General features: G+C 42.7%; 1 protein-coding gene across 1 annotated transcript; it reads left to right on the top strand.

Annotated features, from left to right (window-relative positions):
• The first annotated feature begins 2923 nt into the window (after positions 1–2923).
• On the top strand, positions 2924–11423 carry LOC127356723 (uncharacterized). The gene is made up of 2 exons (XM_051388723.1): positions 2924–3390; positions 9060–11423. The coding sequence occupies exon 2, from the start codon at positions 9079–9081 to the stop codon at positions 10531–10533; it is 1455 nt and encodes a 484-aa protein (XP_051244683.1). The 5' UTR covers positions 2924–3390; positions 9060–9078; the 3' UTR covers positions 10534–11423.
• Positions 11424–11701: the final 278 nt, after the last annotated feature.

Here is an 11701-nt window from a genome sequence, read left to right on the forward strand (position 1 = left end):
GGCGGAAATATCTAAGTGCACGCAGGGCAAGTTCAGACAAAGAAGGAGATAGAGAGAATGGTGGGAGGGTTACAAGGATTTCGAGTGACTGACACTAAATGCTAAGAGGGAGGAACGCCAAAAGGGAGACACCAATCTGTGTGTGTGTGTGTGTGTGTGTGTGTGTGTGTGTGTGTGTGTGTGTGTGTGTGTGTGTGTGTGTGTGTGTTGATGGCTAGTTAATGATAAATTAGAAGAAGGGAATGGAAGATTCCCCCAAATCTCGTGCCACTGCGGTGGGGAACTGTAAAGAGAAACAGACAGAACTGAGAGAGACAGAGTGTGTTTGTGTGTGTGATCATGTGTGTGTTTGCGCAATCAGTCAATGGGTGCAAGTACATCAACGCTCCCTTCCATCTCAGGGTATTGACAGTGTTAAATGTCTCCGTCCCTGAGTGAAGACTGTACTTTAGCCTGCCTCTCTATACAGAAGTGACCCGTTTTAGCGGCTTTGAGTTTGAAAAACCTCTTTTCATGATCCCCCCTTCTCTTTCTGTGTCTCCTCTCTGGTCCCTATCTCTCCCATCCCCGAACTCTTTCATGAGCAGTCTCTCAGGGGCAGGGTTGTAACACAACCCTCCCCTCTTTTGTCTCCATTCTTTTCCTTATCCTTTCATCTTTTTAAACATTCAGGGGGAAAGGGGTTTGGTGAGATGGAAACCACTACTTGGTAAAGGAAAGAAAGAGATAGCATGTGAGAGAGCAAAAGGAGGGGGGGGCGAGGGAGGCAGAGTCTCCCCCTCTCTGCTCATCCGCCAATTTATGGCTCTCCTTTTCAACAAGACCATTCAAGGTGGGGAGGCTCAGTGAACGCGCTGTTCTCGTGGGTCAATAGCAGTGAACCCTCGTCTGGTCTGTGTGGGGACGACTTATCTGCTCCGAGGACCCGTTGAACTGTCTGTCGGCCTGTGTGTCCTCCATAGACCTCCATTGTGTCTCCTCAGGGCCTTCGCCGACTTTCCCCCCACAGACCTGCAAGTGGACAGAGCAGCCAGTCAACCAGCTCTGGTTTCCATCCTTTTAACTTTACAGGAGCCCTGAAACCGCCTGCACTCACCCAACCAACGTATGCAGATAAAATAACGGCGTGTTTACGTTTTTGTTCTCATTTAGAGTGTCAGTTGTTATTGTTTTATTTACAGCACATGTGCATTACGATGTGTTGTGCTAGGGATGAGTAATGTGTGTATATTTGGGTAGTATTGTCACAATGTAAACTGTGTGGTCTCCAGAAGAATAGCGACTTTTATGCAGAAGCTAATGGGAATCTTAATAAACAAACAAAAAACACATTTAACAATGAACATTGGTGAAGGTTTCTTATAAGAAATATCTGAGTGTGTTTCCTCATTTTCTGAGCTTGCAAAATCATCTAAAGTGCATAAAAAACACAGCGATAAAGGGATACATGCACCGGATTTAGTTTAATTTACGTTATTCGTATTTGAGATCTATTATTGAGAGATCCCTGGATGTGGCGCGGCTCCAAAATACAAATTACCTCTTTCTTTGCCCGCAGCGTTAATAAATATTTTTTCACAAGCAAGTAGCTTTCAGTTTCCTGGAATTAATGGAAAATAATTGCTTCTGAAAATGATTTATAGAAGACACAAAGTGTTGTCGGGCCTGTACTTTCAAATAAGAAATTATAGTGGGGTGCAGTATTTATAAATAACAGCTGCTTGGCATGACAAGAATTAGGGCTGGGATTCAGGGGGCCCCATGCAAACCCTTGCTTAAGGCCCCTAAAATCAGCAAGTCCACCCCTGTTAAATGTGTTTATTAAGGATATACTGCACAGTAAATAAAAAAAAAGTTTCTTACAGAAGTATTTTTTGTCCTATACATTTTGTGTGCCATCTGTATTTCTACTTTCTATAAAAAAACATTTTATAGATGGAAAAACACATATTTTGGATCCTGCATCCAAAGTATATTAAAAAAAAGTGCCAATACTATATAATTACAGCCAATGAGGTCATCAAGCTCCAAATTATCCTGTCAAAATGCCCCTCAGCAAGACACTTACCTGCCAAAGAGCCAGGCACATACCAATCCCCCAACCCCCCCAAAAATAAAATCTGGCACAAGCAAACAGGAAGCAATCTGAAAGCAGACTCGGATTTGGCATTAAAACGCAAGGTTACATCCTCAGGTTTGATTGTGCCAAACGGGGATAATGTTGCACCATGCACTGCGGACCTTGACCAAATTACGCCATCCAGCTTCACTGCGGCTTGTTTGCAATAATTTGTACTGTTACCACCCCGCAATGAACTCACATTATGTGGATCCGCGCCAACATTACATTGCTGGTAATTCATCAAATAGTTTTCTTCTGAAGGGAGGGGCGGGGATGAGAGAAAGGGGGGGAGGTAAAGGTACAAAAAAAAATAAAAAAAAAAAGGATCTCAGTCACGCACATGTTAAGTCTGACTTTTAAATAATTCAAACAATGCTTATTAAATGTGTTAAATCCGGCAAGCGGGAGGGGAAAATGTTTTTTTTTCTTGGGGCTAATTTTGCTCTCTAAACCCGGGATTGCTGTTCCATATTATATGCATCTGTTTAGGAAACGAGTCCTAGATACATCTGCTCTAACAGATGTTACTCGTTGAATGTTGTGGCTCTTTTTTCCTTTTCAATACTAACCTCCTGAGGAAAAAGAACCTCGACTTGTCTTTGCGCTTCCCAGGAGAAACCGGAGTCGTCGGCGGCGTCAAGCTAGCGGCGGTAAGCGAGAAAAGTCACCGGAAGTTGCTGTTTTTCGTCTTAGAAATAAAAGCACCGCTGCCGGTCGAACGTTCCATCGCTATGGAGAGTCCCCCCGCGCGGCGTTTACTTTGAAAGTCGTGACCGGAAGTTTTGCCTCTAACTCGCGTCGGCTTTACTTTTACGCGTTTCAGGCGGAGTTCAGATCTTAAAACATTTGGCCAACTTCTTCACCTCTCCACTTCTTCGTTCACATATTTGGACTGAGATACCTTTTCCCCCTGGCCGGCCTCGGAGGAGCACCAGCTCATGGAATATCTAAAGTGTGTGGCAGGTTTACGTTTGTGATACTTTTCTGGGCTCATTACATTTAGTGGGAGCGCTCCTAGGACTGAAGAGTTTTCTGGTTTCTCACAATTACTGTTTTTTTTGTTTTTTTTTCCTCTTCGGATTTTTTTGGGGGGCACATGCGATGTCACGGACTATTAAAAGGAGAAAGAAATGCTTAGTTGTGTGGTTGCCGTACGAAGGTGTTTTTTGAGTTTTTTTTAAAGGAACCAGTTGAGCGACTGGCGACAGGACTCTATAATCAATGTGGTGTCAGCTGGAAGGACGCGGGGTCCGGATCTCACCTAAACGGTATGGCTTTAAATCATACGTGTAGGCCTTCAACTGTCCACTTCAAATGGTGTTTTAGTAATATACAGTGTGTGTGTCAAATAATATATGTGCATGTGTATTGATGTATTGGTGTATTCAGTCAGCTAGATGGACTACTAGTTACATAATAACCTTTAAGTTATTTAATTAGGTCTGTTTATCGACCTTATGTACTTATTTGGCTGGATAAATGTCCATTAATTCCACTATTTTGTATTTATTTGTTCAGTTTACGTATTTACTTACATCCATGCATGCAAAAATAACTGGCATACTGTTTTATTAATTTATTTATTAATTTTTAAATTTAATTCGATCTTTTACTTATTTCAAGCCCAACTCTTTTCATTTGTTCCCTGCACAAGATCAAGCCATTTTGAGGAAGCTAATGTCAATTCAGCTTTTTATTGTCTTTGGCAGTCCTGCAGTTGTAGAACAATTTAAATTTTTGTTTTCATTGGCAGTCAGTCAGGTGAGGTGAGAGCTACCTACTCACTGACAATACAAACCCGCAGGTAGATCACACAGGTTGTGACATAAAACATACCAGCAGATGATGCCTTAATCTGATATTGTAAAAAGATCAGGGCTGACAAGGCTCTGTGGGGGGTAAGAGCAAGGAAAATAATCATGAAGAATCACACTTTCATTCAGTAGAACAGCTTTTACATCTACTATTGAAGCATAATTCACTTGCAAAAAGTTGCATCACACTGTCAAACATGATGTCAGGTAGGCTTTTAAAGATCTGCCATGTTATTTCACTGCACTACTGCGCACAGCACCTTGACAGAGGCGTGTGTTATCATCTTCTGTGTGTGAAAGAGAAAGAAAGACCTGGTCTAAAGTTAGAGAGGAGGGGGCTGGATCTCTCAGGCTGAGCGTGGTATGAAACAATCACAGGGCTGGAATTAATGGGCTGTTTGCACAGTGGGACAGCAATGCACTGTAAATGAGCACATGTGAGAGCCAAGGCTTTTACTTTAACCTCACACACACAGGGAGAGGGAGAGAGAGGGACGACAAACACTCACCTGCATGTGTTTTCAATGTCACAGCCACTCCTGTTTGTCACTGTATTTATGGTCACACACTAGATGCATTTCAGATGGCTTAGTCAGACGCAAGTTGTCATAAAATCTGCTGAAAGATGTGATGCGAGGTACAAACTGTTCTCCAATCAGCCGGCCTCCAGACGTCTTCCTACCCTTGTCGCTGTACATGGCTTCAAAGAGGCAGGATTAGGACGGGACGGGGCCTGGTCCTAACACTAACACAGAATGCATTATCTCTCTGTCATATGAACGTGTCTGACATTAGCCACACATGGAGGAGGGAGGGGAGGAAGAGGGGGGTTTACTTTGTTAACAGGCTAATAGCACAGTAGCCACTGCCAGGTGTGGAGCTACTTTATGGCATCTGTTTCCTGGGGAGGGTCTCGCAGCCAGAGGCCCTCTGTACCATAATTCCCCTTGATTCCTCTTCCACTCATGCTGTCTCATGTGGATTAAACCCCTGCTGTTCACACTGGCAGCACTCAAAGCAGAAGTCAGACCAATTTACCAGGTGCCAGATTAACTGAAGAAACACTTTCCCGTACATTTTTTTTGCTTCCTCTATCTTCATGTTTTTTTCCGTTGTAGCTGTACGTCAACAAGTTTGATTCATGTGTCTTTTTTAAAGATCATTTTTGGAGCTGCAAAGATTCATTTAATCAATTAGTTGATGAACAAAAAAATAACTTAAATAATTTTTAAACCAAAAATGTCAAACATTCTCTGGTTGTAGATGTGGAGATCAAATGTGAAAATTATCTGCTTGTCTTACATTAATATGATGCAATATCTTTGGGTTTTGGAGAAATCTGAGGAAACTGATATTATATATACATATTACTATATTTTCACAGTTTTCTGATGTTTTATAGACTAAACAATTTACACATTAATCAAGAAAAGTATCTGTAGATTAATCAATTGAAAGCAAATTAAACTAAAAATTAGTTTAGTTAATTATAATTGGTATATAGCACCCTCTATACAAAAATGTAGCTCAAGGTGCTTTACACTTAGGAGTACAACTGGAAAATGGTTAAATGGAAACAAGTACAATCAGCAACAACAGTGACGTAATGAATACAAGAATAACACCAGTAACAGTCATACAATTATAATACTAAATACTGTCTCAGGGGGAGGGAAACTTTGCATGTTAAAAGACTTGTTGAATGCAAAGTGAAATAGATCTGTTTCTAGCTGTCACTTAAAAATGTTCTCTGAGGTCGTCTCCCTGATGTCCTTTGGGAATGTTACAGTATTGCACAGTTTGTAAGCGCAGTTCCGTCCAGGTTTGTTATAACAAACATATGAGACCCCCAATGCAGGCTGCTTATCAGCTATTTAATGAATATGCAGTCAAAAAGGACTTCATAATTAATGCTAAATAAAACAGGGTGCCACTGCAGTTCATGGAGGCCTCGCAGCTAATGTCATGGTTTAGTCTGTTTAGCCTGTTTATTCATGGAGTTTTGCTTGGTGACGTGGTTGCTTTCTGTCTGTTTGTTTAGGCCCTCTCCTGTGGTTTCAGGGTATTCTTCCTGTGCTCATTTGGAAGAATTTCAGGCTACGGAGATTAGGATTAACATAAGTGTGTAGTGTTGGGTGGGGTTTTATTTACTAAGTGAGGTTTTTGATTTAGAGACTAGGAATTTTCCTTTCTTTTCGGCGTGTGTTCCTCTTGGGGTAGGGGATTGAGAGTGCTTCGGTCTGGTCCAGACGGCGGAAGAACGTCGCGGTCCTCGTCTAGCCTTGCAGGGAGCGTAAATGATGCGTGTCATTGTAGCAAATGGAGCATGGTGATGAAGTGCTGCTGCTGCTGTTTTACAAAGAAACCACTTAGAGAGTCTGCCTGCCTGCCTTCTGTGTGGTGTCACAGTGCTCCAAGAAAAGCCCTTAAGAAGCATATAGCTCTCCTCCACACTCACATAACACAAATGATCCAGATTCTTCCTGGATATTCACCCTGCAGCGCCTCCTCCCCGCAGTTGAGATCATCGTCTCCTCCTATCGTCACCAGACTGTATGTTCTCCTTAGCTGCACACACTTTGTTTTCAGCTTTAATTGCCTTTGGCTGCTCTCTCCGTGTTTGAGGGGTGTGTTCGGCCAGGGTTTACCGTTTATTTTGCCTTCATCACACAAACACCTGGGTTTACTTTGGCAGGCCCGGTACGTGGATCAGTAGCCAGAGAAAACAGGAAGCGCCAACGCACTTTGATGTGTTTGATCGTCAGCACCACAGAGCGCCCGAGGTGACAGCATGAGTGATGTGTCAACCAAACCTTGTTGCTCCTCAGCGGCTGCATTGTGTCCAGGGTGTGGCCCTGCTGAGTACATGTCTTGTCACTGAAAGGGTTTTCGTTTTGTCACTCATTCACGTGTTCACTCACACTCACCGATGGCCAGTGATGATGCATCCGTTCAGCCACCATGAGCAAACAAACAGTCATGGCATCCACTTACTTCACACTTACTGTTTTTTCTGTTGCCCTGCATGTTTCCCCCCCCTCTCTGCTGCCCGAGGACACTGTGAAGGAGCCTCGCCAGTAAAGCTGCATCACTGGCATTCTGATCATTCCACCTATTTTAACTCTTTCCAAGTGACCTCCTCCCTGCTTTCAAACAAACGACTAAACTGATGTTCACCTCCGCCGTGCAGGCTTCTGAGTACTGCTTGAATGCCATCCCACTGTGCATGCCGCGTGGATGGGTGACTGGAATATTTGTACAGTTAGTCACAGGTGAACCTCATTTTGAAATAGTTAAATGAATCACCTCTGCTTGACTCATGCTTTTTGTTTAATGTAAATGATGTCAGACGTGACAAACTCATGTACCTTGTACAAAAGTCATGTTGCAGATTGTTTGCATTAGACTTACACCAGGGAGTGTTTTATTTGAGTTTTAAACCCTTCAGACAAATCAGACAAATTAATTGTGAATAAGAAAGATTGGCTAAATCTGTCAAACTGTGATCATTGTTCACTCAAAAAGTTAATTTTGTAACTTTTTTGCATTACAATTATTCAGTTGACTTAAAATTAATTAAAATTTAAATTAATTAAATACACCAGGCCTCCGATTAACAATAGCTTTCATTATAGATTAATCTGCTGAGTATTTTCTTTATTAATTAAGTAATTAATTGGTCTATAAAACTGCGGCGGTGACGTCTTAAAATTATGTGTTTTGTCTGGCCCAGCAGTCCAGAAACAAGATATTTGATTTATTATAATATAAGTCAAAGAAAAAGCAGCAAATGCTCACAGTTTAGAAGCTGGAGGTTTCAGGATTTCAGCTTGAAATTATCAAAATAGTAGCCATAAATTTTCTCATAAATCATTGGGCTCTAAAATAAACTTTTATATCATACTGTACTGTACTCTTTTTGACATTGTACATTTTCCCTACTGCTACTGCTGCATTACTCCAGCCTAAACTGTATTGGGCTTTTTCATTCATCTTCTTTCAAGAGCGTGATCTTTCAATTTGAGAACATGACTCATTGATTTCACACTCAGATTTTGTACTGCTTTCCCTCAAAACTGTGCCATCACTCGCAAATAGCCCCTGCTTGCGCTCCGAATTGCTCTGCTTGTGATCAAACCGTGTGTATGCACATCAGATATATTGTTACTTGAATAGATTTCCTGCGTTACAAAATCTGAACGTGAAATCAGTGAGTCTTGCTCTTAAATTGAAAGACCACGCTCTTGAATAAAGAGGAAAAAGCATACAAGAGGATTTATGTATGAAAATTTTGCAGAGTTTGTGTCATATGAAAGTCAACTCCTAATGATTTTGTGATTACAAGCTGCACAGAGTTTAAATAATGCAGGTTATGGCAGGCAGGACGTTTACATTAGTGATGATTGCACATCACTGTATAGTAAACTCTTCCAATCCGAGGCAGCAGATGTATTGTATCGTGTTCAGACATCACCTTTTCAAAGGAAAACAAATTTACCCAAAGACCAGGTGTGATCAGGTAGAATACCTGAGGTTTACCTCAGCAGCACTGGGATGCTTTCTTGTAATTTATGTGTTTTTGTAAGTAGACCAGAGTTAAGCCATGTTTGTTACCACAGTTTTAAAGACATTCCTAGATTCTTGGATCTTAGAAAAAGCTCTAACAACAAAAAAAGGAAGAAGAAAAAGATCATGCCCATAAAAGCTGAAAGGGAAGGCTTGTTTTCTTGTGTCGCAGATGTCTTTTTAATCCATTTCCGTTGGCTATAAAGTTTCTGACTTGCATACATACCAGGTTGTCAGTGTCTGAAGGTCAGCCCTTCAGACGGCAGAATCTACAGCGTTCGTAGCTGAACTCCATCTTCCCACGTGTAGAAGCAGAGGGTGACCTTGTTGTACTTGGTCCTATTTTTCCATGAGTTCTGCCAAGATTTTAAAGCCATACCTCAGCACTTAAAGCACCATGTCATAAAGCTGCGGGCCACCAATAAAACCTCTTAATTGACATTTTAATTGAGGTACTTAGGTTAACTGTAGAAGCCACAATTTGCATTGTATAAAATAACATTGTCTCGTTCTTCCTCTCTGTCTCTCCCATCTATTACCTCTGTTTTATCCATCAGCTGATACGTCTTGGGAGTGATGCACTGGCTTCCCCTGGTTGCCATGGTGATTGCCTCGGCCCTGCCCTTCCCTCACAATCCTGTGTCCACGATTGCTGCCGCGACAACAGAGCCTGGCTTTGACAACCGCAGAGAGCACCGCCATGACCCGGCTGCTCGCCTCGCAGCTCCCCCCGTGGACTACAACTACCATGGAAATGCCTCAAAAACGGACTACAATGTGGCTGCTGCTCTTAGCCAACACACTAACAGACAAAACCTCCGGAACCATCAGGATTATATGAAATCCTCTGAAAATGAAGACACTTCCATGTTCAACGTGGAGAATCAATCAAATAGCAACTCAGGCAGCGATGACAAAAGCAGTGTCAGTTTGGATGTTCCCGCAGGAGGAACACTCAGGACCGAGGATATTTCCGAGGATAATTCTCTACCAAAGGACTACAAAGCTGACAGCAGCAGCAAGCAAGATTTCTCCAGTTTTGTGGACTTTTCCAAGAAGGACAGTCTTCAGGACTCTACAGGAAGACTGTTGGAGGTTCCTACAGCGGAAACCCATAATGCTGTCAGTCCTGCTGCTAATCTGAAGGGTCAAAGAGGACCAGAACCAATTGTTCCCTCGGACAAGCTGAGAAATGCACCTACAATTGGGACAGGAAGCCAGTGGACACCGGGGGATGGAAGAGGTCTGGTGGAGGAGAACTTGAGCCTGGAGGCAGGGCTGGGTCTGGGGACTGGGCTGGACAGTATTTTAGAAGGAGACGAAATGTTTTTGGACGCGCACCCACGAGTCCTGTTCTCACCCTCCCCGTCGCCTCCAGAACACCCCCCTCTCCTGCTCATGTTGGAGACTGGCCTGCTGGAGGAGGACAGGGACAGAGAGGAGCAGGAGGACTTGGACGGACACATCGAGGGTCATGGGGACCGGGCAATCGACAAGAGCACAACTCTGAATTGGGCAGACTCTCCCAGAATTACAGCGGATGTTGCCCGTGCTGTCAAAAGGGATAAACGCTCTCACCTGATTGACAGAAGGAGAGGGGAAAAGTCAGTGTGTGACTCGGAAAGTGTTTGGGTTATTGACAAGACGACCGCCATCGACTCCCACGGTCAGACGGTCACCATTTTACAGAATATCCAGACCCAGACAGGACCACTCAAACAGTACTTCTACGAGACTCGCTGCCGCCAAGCCGAGGAACGGACCAACACTAGCAGGTCAAAGGCCCCCCGCGCGGCAGCGAAATCTCCTGTGACTGGCGTTGCTGGGGCCGGGTGCTTGGGCGTGGATAAAAGACAGTGGGTGAGCGAATGCAAAGCCAAGCAGTCGTTCGTCCGAGCGCTCACCAAAGACGCAAACAACAGAACCGGATGGAGGTGGATTCGAATCGACTCGTCCTGCGTCTGTGTGCTGCTGTCCAGAGCAAATCAGGCAGTCGGTAGGGAGGTCTATACGAGGAAGGGGAGAGGCTGAGAGAGGAGGCGGGAGACAGAGAGAGAGTGAAAAAGAGAGATGGCAAGAAGTAGAAAGTGACACAGAGCAGAGCAGCTGTGACATCCTTCTGTGTGCACTTTCTCTTGCTGGTGGCGTTTCCTTCAACATGATGGATTTGGTTATTTCTGCCTTAGTCCAGTTTTTCAGATATCTCTCTCCTTTCCATCCCTCCCTCCACCACAACTTCAAATGACTTTTGAAAAAAACAACAAGACCTCAATACTAGATCTTAGGGAATATTGTCATATATAGAGATTTTACTTCAAAAAGTACTGTTTTTGTATGATTTATCTTTCATAATCTAAGTTATTTTTGATTAGTATGTAAGCATGTTTATGTCTTTGATATTAATATATTCCTTTATATATGTGTACAATATGACACCAGTATACCTTTATGTATGAAGCTATGTATATCTGTGTGTATTTATAGAAGAAGTCCTCATGGAGTGGTAGGTCTCTCCAGTGTCTGATGATAATTCCAGCCTCTGTTCCACTCAGGTTGTGAGAGGAAGGAGCGCCACCTACTGAGGCTCAATTTTACTGCTCCACAATGTTCCCGTATGGATTACCATTAATATTGTAACAGTGCTTTTAGCAACTGAGTCTGAGGGGGGAGGAGGGGGAAACGTATTGGATACGGAAATTACAGCATGGGCACACTTAAGCATGATTTCACTTAGGCTGATGATTTTGACAGTTTTGTGGCAGGATACATCTCCGCTGTGGAACTTGTTAAATGTGGTTCATGAATGTAAAACCATGTGGTTTGTAAATTATATGACACCTAAACAAGCAAATTTTACCATCTGCTGGTTTGTTCAGTTTGCCTGCGAAATGTGGTAATAAAGGATCTTTGTACTCAGCAAATTATTGTTACACAACTTAACTGATGTAAATATGGAATAATTCAATTCTCAAAACACTCTGTGGATTTATTTGGTAAAAAAATAAAGTTACAAGTAGTACATTTAAGGTGTTTTGCTGCTGTAATCTACCTGGAAGAAGCAGATTCCTCAAACTACAGCTTCATAAAACAGAGTATTCAGATCTGTGATGTAAAAGTAGCTATACTATAATGTAAAAATACTCCATTACAAGTAAAAGTCCGGCATATATTGTGTGTAAAATCTTAATCTGCAAAATTC

Source organism: Dicentrarchus labrax, unplaced genomic scaffold (assembly GCF_905237075.1).
Source record: "Dicentrarchus labrax unplaced genomic scaffold, dlabrax2021, whole genome shotgun sequence".
In the NCBI taxonomy this organism is placed as follows: Eukaryota; Metazoa; Chordata; class Actinopteri; family Moronidae; genus Dicentrarchus; species Dicentrarchus labrax.